The sequence below is a fragment of the Hoplias malabaricus genome, chromosome 6, assembly GCF_029633855.1.
Source record: "Hoplias malabaricus isolate fHopMal1 chromosome 6, fHopMal1.hap1, whole genome shotgun sequence".
In the NCBI taxonomy this organism is placed as follows: Eukaryota; Metazoa; Chordata; class Actinopteri; order Characiformes; family Erythrinidae; genus Hoplias; species Hoplias malabaricus.
The window spans coordinates 11,299,369-11,324,171 of record NC_089805.1 but is presented as its reverse complement, the minus strand read 5'-3'; the positions used below and the strand labels follow the sequence as shown (position 1 = coordinate 11,324,171).

General features: G+C 41.8%; 1 protein-coding gene across 1 annotated transcript in view; it reads right to left on the bottom strand.

The window, feature by feature from the left end:
• Positions 1-1,891: 1,891 nt before the first annotated feature.
• The window catches only part of nfatc1 (nuclear factor of activated T cells 1), a 48,275-nt gene continuing 25,363 nt past the window's right edge, over positions 1,892-24,803 (bottom strand). Inside the window, exons 7-10 of the mRNA XM_066674727.1 lie at positions 21,434-21,489; positions 17,260-17,392; positions 12,588-13,145; positions 1,892-3,886 (exon numbers count right to left, since the gene is read on the bottom strand). Of these exons, the coding sequence (XP_066530824.1) occupies positions 3,831-3,886; positions 12,588-13,145; positions 17,260-17,392; positions 21,434-21,489 (803 nt within the window). The 3' untranslated portion in view covers positions 1,892-3,830. The remainder of the gene's footprint in view (positions 3,887-12,587; positions 13,146-17,259; positions 17,393-21,433; positions 21,490-24,803) is intronic.

The following is a 24,803-nucleotide window of genomic DNA, read 5'->3' as shown; positions in this document are numbered from 1 at the left end:
TCATCCCACAGTAATGGGACGGAGCTCCATCTCTCCAGCTTTGCAGCCCAACACCAGGGCTTTAGACCCCTCTTGCTGACACTTAGCATTGAGGACGGTGACTTGGGCTCATGTGCAGCTGCTCAGGAGTGTCATGCTTTATGTATGGAAATTAATCAGTGTCTACACACAACTGTCTCCACATTGGGGTGCACCTTAATAACAATTACCACAAGGTGGCGCTGTTAATCAATTTTAAACATTTTAGACTGTATTTATTGCTTTCTTTTAGGCTTCATTTTGGTTCTAGTAATAAATAGATGAGTTTTAATGTGGATTAAATGGAGTCCCTCTCCTTTAATCTGCTTTAGTTTGAATTTATTTATTTATCATTTCTGTTCCATCTTAAATGTTGCAGCACTGCCATTCTCCTACGTAGCAATTTAAGGTGGGAGAGAAAATACATGTAACAGGGTGTCAGATTGGCACAACTGCAAAATTTAAGGTGGAAAGAAGATTTCCCCTGAGAAGCTTAGGTGTCAGAATCTCACTGCTGCACCATTTAAGGTGGAAAGAGTAATTCTGATGACAATCTTAGGTACTAGAATGTCAACTTCAGTGTTTAATGTAGAAAGGAGACTTCACTTGAGAAGCTTAGTTGCCAGAATGTCACTGCTGCACCATTTACGGTGGAAAGAGCAATTCATTTGAGAATCTTAGTTATCAGAATGTCAGCTACACTGTATTTAAGGTGGAAATGATAATTCCAGCGAGAAGCTTACGTGCTAGAATGTCACTGCTCTACCATTTAAGGCGGAAATTATAGTTCTAGTGAGAGGCCTAGGTACCAGAATATCTCTGCTGCACAATATAAGGCGGAAGGGAAAATTCTAGTGCGATATATAGGAGCTAGAATATCACCTAATTTCTATTTCAGATTAATTTGAAGTTCACAAACACACAGACACACCCACAAAAAACAAATAAGTCATCGACCCAGAGCGGATTATAGGTGTGTTATTACAGAGTTGTTTTAGCAGAGATGTTGTAATAGAGGTGTTATTATAGAGGAGTTATTTCTGGGGGCTGTCTCTGACGATAAGGCAGCGAGGGAGGGGTCTGTTTCCATGGCTATGCCTGTGAGGGATACAGGGCAATGGAAAATATGCCCGCTGTGCCACGCTGGCAGGTGGCACTAGGGTCTTGGCACTGAGCCTCAGGTCAACAGCTGTTTTTCCAGCAGTGCACCTTTTCATCGACTCATCCTCATGCTAAACATATTTTGTTTCTCTTTTGAATTTGGCCCTAGCTGGATTTTTTCTGGAAGATTTCTGTACATTTATACTCCTGTAGCCCATGAGTGGCCTCATTGTGTCCTTAGGCATAGTGTCCTAGGCTCATGTGCAGCTGCTCCAGAGCCCCCTGTTCTATGTGTAAGTGATTTTCTTTGAGGCTTTATACAAACTGTGAATTCATTCATGACTGGGTGAGTGTGTATGTGTGACTGAGTGTGTGAAAATATCAACTGTGTGAGTTAGTGGGTGAATGTGTGAGTGTGTGAAACTGTCCACAGGTGTGTGTATGGGTGAGTGTGTGAATGAAAAGGTAAATGTTTGAAATTGTCCACAGGTGTGAGTGAGTGACTGGGTGAGTGTGTGAAACTGTCCACAGGTGTGAGTGTGTGAGTGTGTGAGTGAAAAGGTGAATGTTTGAATGTTTGAAATTGTCCACAGGTGTGAGTGAGTGACTGGGTGAATGTGTGAAACTGTCCACAGGTGTGAATAAGGGGCTAATGAATGAATGAATGAATTATATAAATTGGCATGAGTCATGAAGGAAAAGTTATGATTTTATTCAGACAACAATGGCTTGACACTCCTGTAAATGCTCGGATATTTTTACATCCCTCAATAAAACACAGATATTTACAACAGAATTATTACTTGCCATTGCCACACATGACATATACTCATTGTGCATATTTTGCTGTTGCTAAAGCTTGGTTAAAATATGAAAACTTTGGTAAATAGTTGCTGGTGAGAGAAAAACAATACGCCAAGTCTTTCTAGCCTCCGATGTATTGCTTGTGAATACATTATTAATCAGGAAAAAGAAAATCATGACATTGTTTCTGAACATCAGAGAAGATACTTTCAAAATAAAGTGCGTACATTAGCTAACAATCTACGGTAGGACACATCGGCTTCACAACTAACCATGCTGAGATCAGGAAACAAAAAAGACGCAGCCAAAGAGACGTTTTCCTGTCGTCAAAGAGAGAATGATTATACGATGTTTGGGCAACATGCAAATATTAGCAGAAAATATAAAACAACAAAACATAACAAAAATATAAACCCCATATATGGTCGTGTAATTAACATAAGGCACAGCGTGATGAGCAAAGAGGACGCAAAGGCGCTGTACAAAGATTTACGGCAGTTCTGAATCAGGTCTTGGACTACAACATTTAAAGCTAATATAAAGCAATGTGCAAAAGTCAGAGACCACCCTCACTTATATTAATCTCAAACAAAATGGTCATTAAAGGAACACTAGGTAGTTCTTCACTTTTACAGCACTGACATAAAATCAAAGGGCTGGGGGAGGAAGAGAGGATGTGGTTTCTAAACCTCTTTCTACAGTTACATAGTGCAGTTTCTGCAGTGCTGGGCCTGGAGTAGTAATGACAGAGGCCCTATTATCCCTGTTACAGCTCAGTGGAGCATCACAATGATTTTGAAGGTGTAATTTTAAGGTAAAAATACTACCTAGTGTTACTTTAATCACAAAGTATTTATTTTTTAGGGTAGGTGCCTTTCCAAATAATTCCAAAGGTCAGTCGTAGAAGTTGGTTTTTGTTTCTCATGTCAACAGTCCATTGTGTGGTCTTCTGGTGTGTGTCTTTACTGTGTCAGTTTCCATTTCTCAGTGTGAGTTTCTTCTTCTCTCCACCGCTACATCCTTTCAGACCCACAGTGGGAAGTAAGGCGACTGACTCCTGTGGAGGCTTGGTTTTCTCCTCTCTCTCAAACAGAATGGCTGTTTATCTGATGGGGACTGAGACAACGTGTCTTTATTTTAAGTCCCCTTCCTTACACACGTGGGTTGTCTCTTGACCAATCTCCTCGGAAGTAGCACCCGAGAAATTAAAAGCTTGTACTTTAATAGAGAAAGGCTGGTCTTTGACTTTGTTGCTGTTTTTTAGTGATACCCTGTCTGTTTGATTTCATATTTCAGCTACATTAGAAATGCAGTGACAGCTGTTGTATTATAACTACCACTATGCACAATATATGTACATTACTCTGAATGGTGTTCAATGGATTCCAGCTCAGTCAGAGACAATAAATAGGATTCTGCTATGAACAGTGCAGTTCCAGTTCATATTTTTCCTCAAATCTGGACAAGAACAGGGGCAGGATTAACTATGGAATGATTATTCAGACTGGAGAGTTATCAGAAATCTTTCAGGACCGATGGATTTAAGGCTTCCTGGCATTTACGCAAATGTTACGTATTTATACATAAAAAAATAACAAAATTGCACTTTAGGCCATAATTTAAAGATCTAGAAAAGCGCAGAAGGGGAATTGAGAGGAAACACGAAGGGGACACGGGGTCTTGGTCCTTGGATAATATTTGTCCCCGTTGTTTTTGGCAGTATGACGCTGTCCTGTGTTGTTCTCCGTCGGTCAGTTGTGGCTGGAGACAGACATTCTGCTGGACGGATAGTAATATAGTCTCATGTGTTTGTGTTTTTGTTCACTATATAAAAGTTTATAAAAAAATACAAATACAATCCAAAAGTCAGTTTTCTCTGTGGTGTTGATTTCCCTTGTTTTCCACTGCTACGCGTGGCTGTGGACGGAGATGCTGGACAGGTCGTTCCTTATGATCTCGTTGACTGTAAAACACACAAACAAGACATGCTTTTTGTTATTTATGTTTGTTATTAAAATCATAGGTACACTGTACAGTGCAGGGGTTGCCAGGTGTAAACCAATGGCTTGTCATTTGCCATGAATGGACCACTGGAAATGCTCCACAATTACTCTGAATAAAATCAGTTTACATTGACTTCAACTGAAAGTTAAGGTTTATATTTCTTCTTCTACAAAGTTACTATTTTGGAGACATGTTTTTCTTGGGACGGGCAACAGGTAGTGTCTAGAGACACTAGAGAGAGAGGAGAGAGACAGAGTGAGAGAGAGAGAGAGGGGGGGAGAGAAAGGGAGAGAGAAAGGGAGAGAGAGAGGAGAGAGACAGAGTGAGAGAGAGGAAGAGAGAGAGAGAGAGGAAAGAGAGAGAGAGAGAGAGAGAGAGAGAGAGAGAGGAAAGAGAGAGAGAGAGAGAGAGAGAGAGAGAGAGAGAGAGAAAGGGAGAGAGAGAGAGGAGAGAGACAGAGTGAGAGAGAGAGGATGTTATCACATAATACTAACTCCCCCTCAAGCATTTCCCATTCTCACTCTACCTCTCTTGCCCTGTCTCTGTGTTTTTTGGCTCGGCTGAGGGAAGTGACAGCACATGGCTTTTGTTTTGCAGCTTTTCCTGGACACAGTGACAGAAATGACTAGACCAGGCCGTATCTGGGTGTTAGGGACACATTAGTCATATCTTCACAGCAGTGTCCCATAAGGAGTGTACAGTGACAATGCCTATTTTATATATATTCATAGTGCAGTTTGTGTAATACTGGCGGATCCGTTTTCGTAGGAATGAAGACGTGAGGATGCTCAGCAGCTCTGGACTCCTATCTGCCAGACCCTCAGTATCAGAGAAACCGATTCCAGGCATTCCCCTGTTATTACAACAGACATACTTCTGATTGTACACAAGCACCTGTGGTCATTCGATAGCGGTTGTTATCTCTCAGAGAGAGAGAGACACAGTACGGCCAAATGTTTGTAGACATTTATAACTTTTTCTGAAGTGTATTATTCTGTAGGTTTCCTTGCTTTCAAACATCACTCCAAATCATCCCAAATGTATTGGACAGAGATCCTTCACTCCAGAGAACAGTTCTGCTGCTCCACTGCTTGGGCATGCTGACTTCAGCCTCATGTGCAGCTGCTCCAAAGCCTCAAATACTATTGCTTTCTACATAGACTTTAGTATACGCTTAAACACTAGGGGGAGCTTTTCAGTTATTCAATGTCTTTAAGTTGAATCTGAGGCCCGCTCTCTCAGGCCGAGGCAGATACAAGCAGAGCTGCTTTGCACATGGAGGAGGAAGGAAGGGAGGGAGTGAAGAAAGGAGGGAAAGGGAGGGAGAGAGAGAGAGAGAGAGAGAGAGAGAGAGAGAGAGAGAGAGAGAGAGAGAGAGAGAGAGCAAGAGAGAGAGAGAAAGAGAGAGAGAGAGAAGAGAGAGAGAGAGAGAAAGAGAGAGAGACAGAGAGAGAGAGAGAGAGAGAGAGAGAGAGAGAAAGAAAGAGTCATGTGAGCTGGAGGCTTTCCTCTCGGCTGAGTCTGGTGGAAGCCTGCTGAGGAATTCCCTCCGAATGAACCGTGGCCTCAACGCTCCCAGAAAAAAACAACGTTCCTCATAAACAATGGAGCCCGGGCTTCCTTTCATCTCCTCACTCTCACACACTCACACACACCCACACACCCACACACCCACACACACACACACACATACACACATATACACACACACTCTCTCTCTCTCTCTCCAAAGGAAAGGGTGTGTCCTGAGGAACTCTCCAGAGACATGAAGGTGTTTGTTTTATCCTCAAATTGCAAAGGTCAAAGGTAAAATATCTCACACCACCCTCAGCTTTGAGGAACCCAACACAATGCAGTAGGAAGAGCTCAATCTGTGCAGCAGAAATGACCAGGACTGTAGTCAGAAATACATGCAGTTACAATACAGTTTGTTTCTCTTTTCTTTAGACGAGGTGATGGAACATTGCTGTGAGAATTTGATGATAATTATCTGCATCAGTGTAAGGTCCAGGACTAATTTTGAAGCCCTGGATTGATCCCGGATCATTAGTTCTCACACCAGCTCATCCCGAACGTACTGGATGGTGCCAAATCACTACAAAGAACATAGATCCACTGCTCTAATGCTCAATAAATCACTGAGAACGTCGATCTTAAACTTGTGGCCAGCTGCTTCAGTGCTTCCCATTTCTTGTGATTGTTTTCGATGCAGATTATACAAGCCGTCTCAAATTGGTGCATCTTAAAGGAGTTAATTCACTAACCATCAAGTGGTGTCCAAAACCTTATGGATGCATAACCGTGACTTTGACTTTCTAGATTCATAGTGAAGCCTAATAACACACAGCAGGACTTTTTTAAAGCACTGAGAGGAGGAGTTTTCTCATACCGACAATGCCATAAATATTAAAACCTCCCCAGAGTGTGAGTGTGTGAGCTACTGGATCTGAGTGTCTGAGGGAGGGTCTGGGAACCAGAAAAAGAGTTAAAAGGGTGGTTGAATTATGGCGAGCGACTCCATGCCGGAAAAAAAAACGAGACGCCGTTGACATTCAGGCCTCGTTTGCAGTGATACGTCTTCATGAGAAATCTGCTGAGCCAACGGCTTTTATAAGAGTCCAGATACTTTCAGAATCCCATCTTTTCAAATGTCCTCATCTGTCCAAACACATTCTCAGGAGCGCAGGGAGAAATACCTGCCCACCGTTCCCCGAGCACTAACATTTCTTTCGGATAATTCCTCATGAGATAATGGCCTCCAGTATCTTCTTTCAGAAATTAATTCCGTCTGAATGGTCTGCAGGTGGAGAAGCTTGGAGGGAGGTTCAGCTTGTGACATTGATCGGAACAAAGAGGAGAGAGGTCCTGGGGGTGGAGGGGGAAGTGGCTTTTCACAAAATTCATTCACATTTTCCAAATCTATATAAGTCTACACCATCCAGCCAAAACTTTATGGCCACCTCCTTCTTTCTGCACTCACTGTCCATTCTCTCAACTCCGCTGACCACACAGGAGCACGCTGTAGTTCTACTTTAGCCCATCTGTTGCTCTGCACACCCTTGTTTGACCCCATTCACTCATTGATGTGTTAGTGTGTGTTGTGCTGGTGCGAGTGGATCAGACACAGCAGTGCTGCTGGAGTTTTTAAACTCCTCAGTGTCTAGACTGAGAACAGTCCACTGATCCACTCACACCAGCCCAACACACACTAACACATCACCACCACGTCAGTGTCACTGCGGTGCAACACCCAAATCCTGCCTGATCTTTGGGGGTCAGAGCATTGAAGAACAGGTTGGTTACAAAGTACTCCTCTATACTGAACTATTCATAGGGTTTTGGATCTGAACTCTAATTTAAATGTCAGTGTTCATGCAGGTCTCTGTGATTTAGCTGTGGACTTAGCTCCCTTTCCCCCCTTTAAATTTTGCCACGTGTGTCCACCGCGCATCCCAACGAGAGCTCAGCTCCAGCTCAGTCTGGCGTTCAGCTCGCTTTCAGACTGTCGTCCAAGTATCTCCACAAAAACAACCCACTGTTACTCCAGCTTCTCAGCATGCACTCATCTGCATCAGACATTCGGCCTGAGATTAATGTCACACAAAGGCATTCAACTATGGCTTAAGGAAGAAAATAAGACAGGTGTTCAGATACAGATGGAAAGAATAAACATTGCATATTGTCTAGTGTATATATTTAAACTCTCTTTCTCTCTCTCTCTCTCTCTCTCTCTCTCTCTCTCTCTCTCTCAGTCAAAGATAGTACAGCTCATTACAGTTGGTGAGTCACTATTGACCTGGAATGGCTTGGATGCCAGAGGTCTCTGTGGACTGTGTCTAATCGAAAGCCGTGTTGTCATCAGTTACCATGGGATGGGTCTTATTTTGCTGCCAGATTTCATATGGAGGGTCTAATGAAATGGCTTTAAGTGATGATCCGTGAACAGATCCAGGTTTATAAGTCTGTATAGTGACATAACAACATCAGGAACCCCAGCACCGATTTCTGCCAAACTGGCATTTTTCCAAGCTCGAATTCATCCACTTTGGCCAGGTTTGGAGGTCAGAGATCAGCCGCTATAGCCAATGTTTCAGCTGCTTCTGACTAGACAATACAGAAGGGAATTTCACAAGTGAATATCAAAAGGCCAACACAAATTGTGGCTTACAAACAACAGGCATGACTCCAGAGACAGAGACTTTCAACGTCAGAGGTCTACTGATCTCAAGGAAGCAGAGATGGAACTCATCTGGGAGTGCAAGCACAGTGTGTACAATCTCTTTGGAGAACCATGACACAAATTGGGACACTCTGGAGCAGCTGCACATGAGCTAGAGGGGAATAAACCTCCCCAGCATTAAACTGTAGAGTGATGGATCTGCTTTCTGTGGATGGATGGAGCTGAATTAAAAACCTTTGGGAAAAATTGGAAGGGTTGTGATCTTGAGGCTCAATGCCATCAAATCCTCACAGCCATTCCAATGGGCAGGGAACTGGGCGTGCAACCAGAAGGTTGTCGGTTTTGATCCTCAGAGCTGGCAGGTCATGACTGAAGTGCCCTTGAGCAAGGCACCTACCCCACAACTGCTCCCCCGGCGCCGTGGCTAGGAGCCGCTCACTCCGGTCACGAGTGTTTGTGTAAATGTGTGTTTCACTGCACGGATTGGGTTAAATGTGGAGAACAAATTCTCTGTGTGCAGCACTGTGGCCAATAAAGTGATTCTAATTCTAATTCTAATTCTAACAAAACAAGCAGATTTTGTTCATGTATAGAACGTATGGATGTCGGAAACAGTGTTTAATACATTGAATTCAACTGCGATTTTCCATTTCAGAGCCCCATTCAAAGAACAACTCCAGAGTAAACTTACAAAAAAGGCTTTGCGCGCTCATAACTTCACGGTAGCCATAACAACATCCTAATAAACTCCTAGATTACGTTTATATCCCCATTCAATCTGAAAACAAACACAGGCTCAGGATTACGTTGTGTGAAAGCGCTGCGCTATCACAGAAATGTTGTGACTGTGGGCTGGAAGTGAATAAGTGGATGTGAGGTAATCCAGGGCCAGTTTTCCTGAGGGATAAAGCGGATAAGCAGCAGCTGGAGTGGACTGATAGTGTGTGGAGACCCTTTGCCTCCAGGAAAAGGAGGGAGAGCAAGGAACTCCCACGCAAATTAGCCTAGCGTTGCTGCTAGCCTCATTAAATGACCAAAAGTGGCAGTGATCTGGTGAACGCTAATTGTGTTAATCAGCAGCTGACAAGAAAAACAGACCTCGAAAGGCCCCCATACATCCTGGAGCCTAATCACACTCATCCTGGCCTGGCTTCCTAGGGACTTACTAAGGTGCGGTGTTAGCAGATGGACAGCGGAGAGAGAGTAGGCAGTTAGCTCGGTTAGCACATCTTCATCATAGGGCAAGATGTTATTATCAATCTCAGAACTTGTCACTGGTGCTTATTTAATCGTGTACATTGTTTCATTACTTCATGATTATGTTTAGCAGTAAGCCAAAAGAGTCAGTGTCTTCCACGTCTTCCAGAGCAGGAGTTTGTGTTCTGTTCAAATGAGCAGAAAGGAGGTGGCACTCTCATCATCATGTGCTGCTTTTATTTGATCGTAATATGTAGCCAGTTAATAATACACAATAAAAGCCTGGTTTGAATTGATTGCTTTAAACTGATACTGCTGTAGTGGTTTACATATTGACAACTTTCAGTTGAGGAGTGGGGGTCGAAGCACAAAAAATAAACAAACAAACAAACAAACAAAACGCAACTGGGGTTTGAATATCTCTGTCTTAAAGTTTAAACTTATTTCAAGGAAAATGTAATAGCTTCTAATTCTACACATCATCCTAATTATCTTGTAAGGATGAGGAAAATATATAAAAATTCCATTTAAAACAATCGAAGTATTCATAATTATAAAACTCAGGGACTCAATACAAGTGTGCTTTAGCTCAAGTAATGTTGCTCTGCAGAATTAAGGCTTACAGAGTGGAATGTAAAGTTTGTACATAAACTGGACCTATCTTAAGAAAACAGCGTCAAATGAACAATTATGCGAATTAGGCGATGATGTCATTTAGCGACTTCTAGTGACTTTAACGACAGCCAATAGCTACATTCCTTACTGAGGAGTTGGCAACATTGGTCTGTATCTTTATATGTGTCTGTGTCTTTATCTATATCTGTGTCTGTATCTGTATCTGCGAGATCATTTGGTTTGGTTTGAGGACACTGAGGGATTCTGAAACTCAAAAACCAGAGACTCCCCTGGTGAGGGAAACTCCAACCTGGAGGAACAGGGCGGCTGCTGCCTTGCTTTTCTGTTGAGACTCTATCAGTTCGCCAGATGTAGTATGTGAATCAGGTTTTCTCAGCCAATCAGAACATCAGTCAGTTCAGATTGCATCCCATCCCTGAAGTTAAAAGTGGTCTCTCGTGATTGTGTGTTCGGGTTCCACAGGGTGTGAGGCATTCCCTTGCTTAAGGGCAAGTCCACCCTGGTCCTCCTTTCGAAGTTGGCCTGATCATTTCCAGATTTAAACAGTAGTGCACTATAGCAAATACTGTAAGTCACAATCTTTAAAGGACTCCTCAAGTCCCATTTATGGTTAACATCATAAAGACTCAACTCAGAGTCCAAAACTAGTACTAATTCATCTTAACGGTGACCACATGGGGCTTTAATTGATGCATTTACTGCAGATGCCTGGCTGAAAGTATGTGTTGACAATGGGGTAGCCCCATTTTTGGCCCTAAAAGCCCCTCAGCTTCTACCCTGCAGTTCTGGATTGTGGTCCAGAGGTTTGCACTGAGCTGCCAAATTGGTTTATTTTATAGCAGCAAAGCAAGGCCCCTTGCATTCAGAAGCTGGAGGAGATATGGAGCCAGGCTAGCAGCCCAAGCTAGTAAGAGTTTCCATGAGGAAAGACCTCTGGAACCTGTGAGTAACCCTGAGGAAAGCCCTGGCAACTGAGGACCTTAGAGCCAGCTGGCGGTGAGAAATACATCAGATTACAGACCTTCCATTAAATAAAGCTGGACAAACACAAAACTAGAGGATGGAATTAACACTTGATAAGGATTGACATTAAATATAGTCTGAACGAGTAGCTAAATCCAAAGCAAACATTACCCCAAGTTCACCACAGGGGCTAGAGCGCTAAAGCACAGGGCTGAGTGATGGAGCACCATCCAATACCCTAGAGTGGGACCCTAGAGTAAAGCTGAGGGCTGGAGCTGTCACTGCAGCAGGAAGAGGACAAACCCCCAGTAAATGCGCTTCATATCAGGAGTTCATAAACTTATGGACACACAGGGTATACTGGGTGTGGCTGGAAGGTCCATATAAAGGGTCTAAGAAACCCTAATCCCTGCCAAAGAAACCTAATAAGCATTAGCTGCAGGGGTCTAAATCATCGTATAAAACAGAGCCCTCAGTAAAACGTCCCACCCTTTGCCAGGAGAGAAACGGCAGGTAATAATTTGAGAAGCCAACACATAAAAACCCTGCCTCTCCTTTCTGCCCACGCTACGACTTCACCACAATCCCTCACCCTGTCATCCGTGCACACTTCGAACAGCACGAGACACGTTTCAACCACTCTCAGCTCTAAGCTGAGTGTTGAAGTCAAACCTTGGGCCAAGAATGTGTCCTCGCTGGACATCCATGGGATGTAGATCACTCGTGGAAATGTGTGTTTATATATACATAGTATTTACAGGTATTCCACAAATAAATAATGCACTCCACTATTACAAAGTGCACTTTAAGTCGTTAAATGTTAAATATATTTTTATAGTTTATTTGGAAGTCATTATGATGCTGTAAGAGATTGTTTAATATTTCTACATAACAGGACAAAGGAAAATAAACCAAAGCCAAGTGTTTAGTTTCATGTTGAAGAAAGTGAGAAAGTCTCCGAAGCAACAGTGAAACACCACCTCTGTGCTGATGCTATTCTGAAGAGTTGCCAAACTAAAGCTCTATAATAAACAGTAACAAACAAATTAAAGCCTGAGGAATGTGCCAAGGGTTATTAAGGTTTTGGATGGAAGATGCTAGAAGCTATAAGAGGCCAAATATTAACTCTCTGAGCACTAATGGGGGAAATATATGGGCCAAGGATGAAACATTTATCTCTCAAAATAGCAACTTTCCAAGAGAAAAAAAAACCTTCCTAAATGTCAATGGAAGTCAATGTAAAAAGATATAATTTCAAGTATTTTGGAGCGTTTCTATTGGTTCATCGTGTAGTTTGTAAGTGTGAAGGACTGGTGCTGTGTTCCAGTGATGGAGATACATGATTTTGACTGGAATTCAATGATATGTACAGCCAGTGTGACAGTATTTTTAAAAATGTGCTTTCTACACAACATCTGCATTGAAACAGGTGATGTCTTATGAAGTGAAAATGATCTGCCCAGGAAATGACACTTTGTTTTTATAAAATCACTCAAAACAAACTAATAAAGGCCTAGAAAAAGGTTGAATAATCTATAAAACTCTTAAAATGATCTGTAAATAATCAATATTACACTTTATTATAATACTGAGCACAATTAAGATGGTTTCACAGGCTAAGCGGTCTGATCAATGCTGTTTAACAGTGTTCTCATGCTGGCACTGATAGCATTTTGTGACTCACCATCATCCAGATATATTTGATCCAGTTCCTGAGGCTCTTGTTTGATGCTGACGGCCAGAATCGGAGGAGTTCCGTCATCCTGAAGAAGTGGAGACGACCCGTTCCTCACTGGAGCTTTGGGCACTGTTGGGGTCTCTGGGTTCCCGGACACTGGGGAGGTGGCCAGACTCGGGCTGGGAGTGAAGACGAGCTCCGAGGCTGAGCTGGGGGTAGAGGGATGAGAGCCTGGAGACGAGGAGGTGCTTCCAGATGGGTAGAGAACCGGCTGCTGGAAGCGTCCAGGCGTAGGTTGGATTGCGGAGACGTGAGGGACGCCTCCAGGGAGGCCTTGAGAGCCCAAATGGGTCGGGGAGAGGTCCTGGAGCTTGGGGCTGGTACTGGGTGAGCAAGAAGGCTTGGCCATGTGTCTTTGGGGCCCACCAACAAAGGCCCTGTGGTCCAAAGGCATGGCAATGGGCAGGGTTTGCTGGGCATAGTACGGCTTGGAGGGCAAGGGGAGGCTGGAGGGCACGTGAGGGAGGTCATAGTCATCATGGGGCTCTGTCTTTATGGTGGGAACTGGGAGAGACCACAAGAAAAAGGCAGAAAAAAAGAAACATGAATATAAAGACACACAGTAGGCTCGTGTGGGCTGGTGCAAAGGAGTGGGCTTGTGGCTAGGAAACCCAGAGCCAAACAAACACTCTTTGTCAATGAGGCCGTGTGTCTGAAGAAAACGTGCTCCCGCCCAAGTGAAAAAATATTTAAAGAAAAAAGGGGGGCGAGAAAGAGGGATGAATCATCACCGCAAGAGACTTCCAGCTGCTTCTACAACACAAGAGGCTATTTTCCTTGGAGCAGCCCCCAGCGCTGATATGCCATTAGCATTCTGCTGCTTCAACTGAGTTATGCAGTTTTTTTTTTATTTAATAAAGTATTTGAAACACATACTTATACTTATGATATTTATACTCACACAAGTTTGAAGATTCTGATTTGAGGAAACCAAAGTCTATGACATCTATTTATAGCTGTTGAAATTGTATGTAGAATATAAATATGTTCAATACTTAAATATATGCAGAAATATGTGTAGACAACAAATGCTACACAAACCTAAGCTACAGTAACACAGAAAAATAAATGGTACACCTTTAGAATAAAACACCACTTATAAAGGTTTATAAATGGTTTACAATCTGTTTTTAACGGTTATTAATGTTGTTGTAAATGCATTAAAGGTCATTAATAATTATTTATTATCATAAACACTTAGAAAGTGCAACAGTGACCTGCTGTTTGCCAAATAGTGAACCCACTATTTGAAGAATCTATCTACACAGTTACAGCTGAGACCTCTGGGTACTTACTTTACTTTGTCTCTTCCATCGACACTAACCCTGTCAGCTCCAGCACATATTCGTTAATAGATTTAAATATTTACTCAACAAGTTCAGTCAATTAATCACAGCTAGAATGTGTTTTTAGAATCTGAGGATAATGAGGTGTGCCTTAACATATGAAATGACTAAATTCACATTTTAAAACCTCAACTTTTCTGTGAGTTCTGACACTTTGACTATTTGATGAACAAGAGGTCACTGTTTCCCTTTCTGTCTGTGTTACATTTTTTATTATTATTAATTATTATTGATTACTTTTACAGTGTTTACAACCTAATTATTAACCATGTAATAAACAGATTTTTAAACCATTCATAAGCCTTTATAAGTGTTGTCTTACTTTAAAGTGGTAGTAAATGTGGATGTGGTGTCTAACAAATAATGATAAATGACAAAGTGCAATGAAATCTGTGCAAGAAGGTGGAAAAAAAACACGTCTAGATATGCAACGTAAACCTGGCTGACATAGCCATTAAAGTATGCATAAATAGACATGAATGAAGTAGCTTGAAAAGAAGAATTAATTAGGTGCTGCACTCGTTATGAGCTCCATCAGTAAAAAGAGCTGCAGAAGACTGGCGTATTTGTTCTGTTCTTGGGGATAATATTGTATCCAAAAGTACGTGTGAGTTTGGGTTTAGATGATTTACAGACAGGGATCTCAGTGTTAGAGATTGGGAACGGAGCACATTAATACTTCATATTTAAGTTTTTATTTTATCCTAATAAAATAACGTGTCATTTTAATATGGTGCAACAGTCACCATAAACTGACCAAAGAGCAGGAGAATGTTTGAATTACAATTATACGTTACACAAATACGCTTTCAAAATTATTTGTACACCTAATGTATGCTTGGACTGTGCCGTTCAAATTAGGTCAAAGGTCAAGTAAGGCCATGTGCTGTTTTCTCTTCCGACACTCTTTCACCACACACTTCCACACAGAGGATCTGAAAGTAAATCTCTATATCCTGTGACGTATAACTTTTATTCCATTGTATTCATGTAATCTTCAGATCAGACATGAGGGAGGTGACTAGGTTTGACCCCTGTCTTCAGTGGCCCTTGTGGTCGCCAGATCATCTCGTTTGCTCTGTTAGCAGTGTGATGTATCGCTGTTGGTGTGTGTTTGATGTGTAATGAGCGATGCTGAAAAAAGCAGGACATTCTTAGATGTTTATTTTATTGGGGACAGAAACTGGTGTCACTCTGAATAGCAGGACGCACGAACTGGAACATAATGAACATGTCGTCTGCATTTATCGTTATTCTGATTAATCACAACAGGGGTCAGCTCTGATCACTAAACACTCCGCTCTGAATCAGCTCGCTCAGAAACAAACACAGCGTCTCCAACAGGAGACAGGGCCTTGTGCATCCTTTCTACAGTAATAGGATACATGGAGCACACAGAGAGATATATTTCACTCAGTGCATCCTGAACATGCACACGCCGGGACTCCTCTATCCACAGATTGACCGCCAGGATGACCACTACGAGGCATGAAGAGCTGCAGAGCTTTAAGGGCTGTTTTGCACGATTCCGTTTTTCCTCTGTAGTGTTTCATCACTTTTTGTTCGCCGGTTTTGGAAATTTTCGCCCCTCATCATTTTGCACATGTAAGTGGATTATGTTATCAGGTTTAGCTATCACATGCTGCGAGGTCGGACCTCATCATGTGATTAAGTTGCTTCACATCTAACGGCACACTGATGTCACCACTCACACTTCTACAGAGCACAGTAATGCAACATAAGCCCTTTCACAAAGATTGAGCCATCACTCAAAGCCACAGACTCCGCCCACCACTTCAGATGGCTTTTAGCTTTGCTGTGGATCCTGTCGACAGCACGCAGAAGAAGAGGAACGCACCGGCCGCAGGTTTAAAATAGAACCAGACGCCTATTTTAGCTCCAGTAAAAGGAAATGAGGCATTCATCACACGACGAGCTGATGCACTGTCTGAGGGACGAGCAGATGTCTCTGTACAGTTGGACACATATGGACAGCGTCTTAGTGCCTTATTGTAGAGGTCAGAGACTTACTTCTTAAAGTAGTTTAAGGAAAGTATGTTGTGTCTGTCACTCATGATACATTATATATGGCCTAAATTATGAATACAACAGGTAGTTGGTCTCATCTTTGCTGCAACAACTTCCACTCAACTTTAAGGGCTTAAGATTAGACACTGGTGTGAGAACTGGATGGTTTACAGCCATGAGAATAAAAGCAAAAAGATATTTCAGGCTCACTGCCCAACATTTGTAGCTGCTTCAGAGTGTCCACATTCAGAAGTCAGCACTTTTATGGAGTGCACAAGCTCTGCATACACAGTTAAACGTCTTGATCTGATTACTGACTGACTCATGTAGACTCTGAGCTGTTTTCTGACCACTAAAAAGCTTCTAAACATCATCTGCATGTCAACCCCCCTCAGTGAAAATGTGTATTGAAATGACTTGGTTTCGCTGTAAGGTCGGAAGAAGTGGATCAGCTAGCCTCCATTCCTCCAGGTGATTAGTGTCCGATCTGAGAGGACAGCGTGTCTCTGTGAGGGGACACTGTCTTTACAGTGGTGAGTCTGAGAGACACTGGGCAGGGCTCTGAATCACTGCTTTGAACCACCCTCTGGTTACGTGCCCTAATCCTCCAGCAATTAGCAGCGGTTTGGACATTTTAAAGGTTGGGACTTACTTTTTTTTTTTTTTCTTAAAATTTCATCCGACAAGTGGCTGGCGTTTGAATAATAGCTTTCACATAGTCAGCTCCACCCGACTGTCGCCCTTCCAGCACTGCTATAACTCAGCAGGTATGGAAAAGAACATGTTTATAGAGATGCTTTTAGCTGTGGGAATAACACAACTGCATCCCTTTGACTAAAAAGCCTGTTATAAGAATAGACTATTCTGATTGGCTGAGCCACATTGGCTGTAAAATACAAAGCTGAATTTTGTGGTTTCTAGTTAGTAAAAACCACTGACCTTTGGTTATTCTGTTGCTTGGCAAATGTAGCCTACTGTTAATGAACTACAGTGCTTAACAGAGGATGTATTTTCCATATTATATGTTGTTGTCATTTTTCAAACCCCATAGGGACCCCAGGACTGTCGGTTACAGTGATTTCAAAACAAATGTGTCATGCTTGACATCCCTTACCTGTGGGCTAACTGCTGTTACATGTATAAACACTGTTTATACATTTGGGAAAAGGTCAAACACACAAAAGCTGTTATGCTCAAACTGACATGTAAATGCATTGATATAAGCTGTGAAAAGACAGATGTACCATTAGTGGGGAGGTAGGTGAATCTCTGGTACTGGCTCCTCTTCCGTTTGCCGTTGCATATGACGAAGTTCACCTGCACTGGACTGGATATTCTTTGGTTTCGGTACGGGGGAATCTCCACAAGCAGGGTGGTCTTTTTGAGACACAAAGAAAATAAGGAAACTTTACATCTGCAATCAAGAGATAGACTTACAAAATGTGAAATTTTCATTGCACAGCAGTGAAAAGAAATTTGGACTCCTCGTGTAACCCATTCAACCAAACACTGACTTGGGTGGAGGGGGGGTGGTTGGTATCTTGGTCAAGGGCACTTCAACTGTGGATGTTGGGGGATCTGAAAATTCTGTTCCTCCACCTCCACCACCCTCTGCCCACAGTTTTTTGGATGGCCCAGGTGACTGAAAGGGTGACCATTACGTCCCAAGCCCACTTCTCTAACCTGTTGGCCACGGATGTCTCCTTTAATCTATCGGTCTAACCTGAGTCTGGCTGAAATCAGAACATCAAACATAGCTACAACTGATGTAAACACACCTAATTTCTTCCTTTAATGGTGTGCAATGCCCTCCAGAGTGAGAGGTTTGCGTTTAAAGGGGAGGGAAACCACATTCTGATGATGCATCTTGAAGGTTGGAGGGACTACGACTGTTCTGAGGCAATGTCATTTTCAAACACATGACTGCTTTTCAATCCCAGTGATTGATGACCTTGTTTTCCCAAAGCATGCTGGGTACTGTAGTGTAAATAAACAAACAATATTCGCAGAGATACAATGCCTCAGAATACCACACATGATGGAAAATGCCAGTTTTAGGTCACAATGTCCCTTTAAAGCTCCAGTTTTAGAGAGAGTTAGAAATAATTCATAAAAGTGTAGATGTTTTCATATAAATTGGCCACCAACACACTCTCACTCTGCCTTTTGTCCCTGATGCTCAGAACCTCTCAAGAACCCACAGGTACTTCATAGCTGTGTGCTGAGGGCAGACGAGGCGGAGAAAAGCAGCAGACGGTGTTAGTTTTGAGGCTTTCTTGTCCAGGGACACCATCCAGACATTTCATTTCACCCACACTCCTCTCCTCTCTCTGTCAACAGACACTAAGTGAACTTTTGACCACTGCAGTGTCTCTGGCCATAGTTAGAGAGAGAGAAAGTACAGAGCTCTGGGAGAGACCACAGTCTGGGGCTGGTCTCCACCCCCCAACCCTGGCCCTCATCCCTTCGCTGCACTATCCTGAGATGAACCCCATGTGATTATACTGATGGAGGTGCTGAACAGTAGCCAGAGAGGAACTCATCAGTCTTCCAGGTGAGCTCCTGCGTCTGTTTATACACATCTGGACGCTGGATAAAAAAAAAAGTGAGGCGCTCAAAGGAATTTCATTTGTTAACTTTGTCCCCAGCTGCATCAACAGTGCTTTTGCTGAATCCATGGTTCTCTCTCTCTCTCTCTCTCTCTCTCTCTCTCTCTCTCTCTCTCTATCTCTCTATCTCTCTATCTCTCTCTCTCTCTCTCTCTCTCTCTCTTATATATACAACAGATATATAAGGACCCCACAGGACCCCCACAGAGCAGATGTGATGTGGTGGTGGATCATTCTCAACGCTGCAGTGGTGGTAGTGGTAGTGTGTGTTGTGCTGGTGCGAGTGGATCAGACACAGCAGTGCTGCTGGAGTTTTTAAACATTCACTGCTCTGTGGGAATAACACAACTGTGAGGGGTCCTGGGTATTGAAGAACAAGGTGAACGCAGGCTAAAATATAGGCAGAGCAACAGATGAACTACAGTCTGTAATTGTTGAACTCCAAAGTGCTCCTGTATGGTCAGAGGAGCTGATAAAACTCAGAATGAGTGAAGGGTTCAGGTACAAATTATTCTCTAAACTCCACAGCCCAATGCTCTGTACTCTGTACCATTAAATATATATATACGTGTCCAAACTGGGTGTCCCTTAAAGCGACTGAATTTAAACTGTGTCTTCAAACTGTGGACTGATTTCACTCTCAGTCTTTCTCTCTGTTTAGACAATGCACTCTGCTGCTGGCCTCCTATGGAAGTGTAACTTATACAAGTAATATCCCGAGGCGAAAGTGAATGAGGCAACCGAGTGAAATCCCAGCGAGCTGCTGAGCAAGAGCTTGGCACGAGTCACAGGGCAACTTCAGAGACACAAGCAAACGTGTGGTTTTAGGGCGAGTTAGAGAGTGGTTTGAAATATTAAATAAATATATAAACGCAGACAGAAGGGCAGGGGAGGGCAGAAATCAAAGAGAGCCTTGTAAAAAAGAAATGGTTAACACATCAATACTCCATTCAAGCAGATATTCTCCATTCTCTCTGGAAGCTGGGCGTGGACGTGGTATGAAAATTATGAACCACAAGACACTGGACAAAGACTGGCTTTTAGATGGTATTTTACATCCCAATAACTAAAACTTCACTTGTTGATATTAGAAATCCAGTGGACGGCTGAATAGTATTTAAAAGAAGGATAATAAAAATAAATAGTTTTTATGTTCTCAATATATTCATGACCATTTCTAGAACTCCTAGACCTCTATTAATTCTGTACTAATTCAGATGTATAAGACGTAACACTGTAAACAGGAATTCTTATAATATCTGCCATACCTGCTCTTTGAAAAGTTATTTAAAAGTAATTTATGTATATTATTATAATGCCTTACAGTCAACTCTAAAGGCTTTTTTTCATCAAGTTACCACTGGTCTGCTTGTGTTACCACAGATCCAGCCTCCCCCAGACTTTGAGGAACTCCTGAAATCCTAAAATTGAGAAAACCTGGTGAAGGAACTGCAACCTGAAGAAACATGGAGGCCTTGCCTTTAAGCGAGGGAATACCTCACACCCCGAGAAACCAGAATAACCTCAGAGAAAGCCATCAACTTATACAGTTGTTCCCAAACGTTTCTGCAGTGGCCACCTTCTGTAGATAAGCATACAACTCCAACACACATGCATGTCTTTTCCATTCCATTCACTTGTCTTGCTGCCCCATACCCCATAATAGCTCTACCCGCTCTCTAGGGGGTACTCCCCACACTTTGGGAACCACTGAACTGATCACAGGATGGCTACAAACTGAGTTTGCCCAACACTGAGAACCATGGCTATACCAACTCAACAAACTCAGTTTGTATCCCACCACAATGAGTCGAGTCGATAGTGGTTCCTTGACATTTGCAGGATGTGAGGCAATCCCGCTCTTAAGGGCAAGGCCTCCCTGTTTCTCCAGTATGGAATTTCCCTCACCAGGGAGTTCCTTAGAGTCCAAGTAGCTGGATCTGTGGTACGGCAAGACATGATGTGACATAATAAAGACATGCTATAATACATTAATTTTATTCTGAATTATTAATTGAAAGGAAAATCCTGAATAGAGGGTTCACTACTGTGATCTGAAGTGATACTGTTAGACAGTGTGTGGTCATTCTGAAACACATTCTTAGACTGAGACAGAGGAGAATAAAAAACAGTTCATTCAGGCAAATTCCTGCTGCTCAGGAGAAGCACAAGAGAGGCATCTCCACTGTTTACAATGGGACTGCTCCAACAAACCAGACCTCAGGGCCTGCAGACAGACATATTTCAGCAAGTGAGTGTGTGTGTGTGTGTGTGTGTGTGTGTATGGGGAGCAGGTGTACTGCCTCACACACAGTCACAGTCTAATCCCAAAGTGTAAACGTTGGTCTAAACTTTGGAGAAGAAGTCACAGAGAGAACAATGAGAATTATATAGTACATGTTTTAACACATATATGTCTCACATACCTTTAACAATATGTTATAAATGTTTCATCTATAATTCAACTATAAATTGTGACTGATTAGATACACACACACACACACATCTAGAGCCATCCTAGAACCTACTATAACAGTCAATTATTCAATTATTCACCCATGTCTCACACCGATTTGTATGTACAACAAAAATATAAAGTATTTTTAAATATGTGCCCTTTCCTTTACATTTACATGCGTCATATTAGTACCCCTCAGCTTCATCTGTTTAACAGAACTCCCAGTATATTAACTGTTCTACGTTTTTGTCCATTGGTGATACAATTATATAGAAGAATACTACAATACCCAGCATGCATTTGCATAAAGAAGCTTTTGTTAAACTGCAAAAGTTCATATGAATGACTTACAGATTTGATGGTATCTTTGTCCACCTTGGCTTCCATCTCCCACACGTGATGACCATCTGGAAATGAGATGAGATGCATATTTTTATTCTTCACATTTTAAATCATAACAACAACAGATGGTAGTTTATTGGCACTGAGAAAGAAGTGTTTGTGTCATATATAACATCAGTGCACTCTTCCCTCGCTCTCTCAGATTTGTACTGAAGCTGTACACATTGCTGTTGCTTTGATATTTTTGCTGCTCGTTGATTTCCCTTTAGTCCTCCACAAGCGACGCTGCTGAATGTATCAAAGGCATTTAACAGCTGTATAATAGCAAAAAAACAGAGGGCTACAATCAGATGTTATCATACGAACAGCTTGTAAATGAGAGAAAGTTAGTTTTCAGTGTAAATTAATTTTGGAACATTTCTTCTTCTAGTTCTCAAATTATGTAACTAACGCTTAAAAACAGAGGTACAAGGATTTGTTTGGACAGAGACATAATTAAAAAACAGCAGACAGTAGAATGTCATGACATTAATTTACTTTGCACTGATACACACCTTGGATGACTCTAACACACACATGAAGATGACACTGTTGGACTATGGTTGCGCTTTCCTGAGCCAGATCTTGACCTTTGTAAAAGCCAGTAAAAGTGTAAGTATGGGGCTTTCGGAATCTCTCTCTCTCTCTCACTCTCTCTCTCTCTCTCTCTCTCTCTCTCTCTCTCAAAACCATCAGCAAATCCTTACAATGCCCCTAGGCTCACATGTAGACCCAAAACCCAGCCCAAAACTGACCACTGTGTTAGTGGCCACAGACCTCGAGACTTCCTTGGTTTGCATCACAGTCTGAGTGTGTCTGACCCAGCTGAAATGAGAGTGAGGCTGATGCAACATAAACTGAGCAGAGCCAAGTGTGTGTGTGTGTGTGTGTGTGTGCGAGAGAGTGAGTGATGTACCCCTGCTACAGTGGGACAAGACCCTTACATCATCCCCTATTATCCCAACTCACATGAAAAACTTTTTCTGTAGGTGTTTTTGGGATCTACACCAATTTTCAGGGTTTCAAAACGTGCTTTTGTAGCGGGGTTTGTACCCATTTGTCTTCCCAATTTAATTCTGGTTCTACATTCTAGTGAGTTCTCCCTGAATCACAGAACATTTAAAATGAGAAGACATAGCACTAGTACAAGCTTTAATCTCTATTACATGACTATTACACAGTCACTGGATCTCAGTGCAATAGGTGGAGAAAAAACTAATTCTGTTACATCACACAACCAATGCCAGTGATCCTTAGTAAAAGAGTCCAGTAGCTAAACTAGTTCAAAGCTGAAATCCTATAAGCAGTTCACTACAAAACTACAGCGACTGGTTTTCTCAGTTCCCAAACGCTTACAGTGTTGTTAAAAGAAGTTGTGATGAACACAGTGGTGAACACAAACTTCTCCTATCTTTTCTTGCATTGTGTTTCTCACATTAAATTTAAAATGGGCAAATATTTAAAAACAGAAGATAAGTTTTCTGAATTTCATCAATAAAAATATTGTTTTTTTTAATATATAATATTAAAATTGGTGTTTAATTGATTTGCATATTACTGCATTTTGAGTTTATTTACATTTTGCCCAATGTCCTGACTTTTTTTAAAATGGGGATGTATATATTACTCTTAATCATGGATGTTTGTGACATCCCTGAGGATTAAATTTAATTTCTTGATTAAGGGGCCAAACACATATTACATAATTACACCACTCATAGCCATTTGATATTACAACACCCAGAACCATGTTAAAGTTTAAGAAATGCCACATAATAAAGGTACTTTATCAGTTCACTGCAGATTCAATGCACTTCAAGGGCTTGGATTATAACTCACTCAGTCACATTTAGCAGGCTTAATGCCCTCCACAAGGGGGGGGGGGGTATTAATATGCAAGCGTTACATCAATTACACTGTGCATCCCTACAGTTCTATAACCACACACCGAAGCAAAAATCTATTCAGGAATCCTTATTTTAAAGAGCACATGCAAGACGTGTTTGGACCAGAGGCCGTGTGTCACGCTCATTAAAGCAGTTTATGAAACTTCTCTCTGCTGGGAGTTCCCACAACACAGGCTTTCCCAGACAAATGCTGAGGGGAAAAAAGCACATTAGAACCTCATTTGCTATTTTTAACCCAAAGATCACAGCTGAGAGGGTTTGACTCAGGGAAATAAAGGCAGGAGAAAACCGCTGCACAGTAAAGCTCATCAAGAATCACTGTGTCAGAGAATGAGAGGAAAACACGGAAAGAAACACAAAGACGAACAAAGGAAGAATGCCTTTGTCTTCACTTATTCATTTATAATGGAACCCTATAGTAATATTTTAATATAATAATGCATCACAACCTTTGATTTTTCTCTGATGATGCCCAGGGGTTTAACCAGAAAGAGATGGAAGCTTGGGATAGCAGTGTTTCTCCGATTTCATTTTCACGCTCAGACAGATGTGCACTGAATGGGTTCCGAAAATAAAACTGAACACTTTAAATAATAAAATATCCTAAATAACTATTAACTTGACTTTCCACACTGTCACTCATACACACTCACACCTGTGGACAGTTTCACACACTCACACACTCACAGTACTGTGCAAAAAATTGTAGGCACCTAGGAAAGTGAGATTTAAAATGGTATTTATCTGAGCAGTAAGAGTTTATTTCCTCCAAACAAACAAAAACCCTAACACTGGAAAATAAACCCAGCCCCATTATTCCAATGATATTGTGATATTGTCTGTGAGTCAATGTGTTGTTTAATCCTTTCCACACCTCTCCTGGCGACAGTCCAGTGTTATTTGAGGTGGTCGTCCAGTGCCTAGTGTCAGCGGTTAATAAACACTTCATTGTGTTAAATCCAGTGTGCTGTAGGTTTAACAGCTCCATACGATCAAGAGAACATCTGGAAACACACTTTGTTCTTCACTCTCTCACACCACAGTGAGTGTTTTTTTTGGGGGAAAAAAAAGTCCTTTTTCTTTTACTGTATTGATATTTTTTTATTTATAGTAATTCTGTATTATTTAATATAAGCACCAGGTTTATCATAAAGATTAATTGTTTTAAATAATAATTATTATAAACTAAAACTAAACAAACAAATAGGTGTCTAAACCTTTTGTAGAGTACTGTTTTTTTTTCAGTTTCAGACGCCTGGTTCCTATCGCCATTGTGAACAACACTGACTCAGTAAGCTGCTCACTCTCAGAGACATCTTAATTACTTTAAACTCCCTTTAAATGGTTAAAGACAAGTCCTAAAGCCTTCAGGTCAAGGTAGGACTGTGCGAATGATTCGAAATGACGTTGTTTCTGGGGGGTTTCCATGGCAG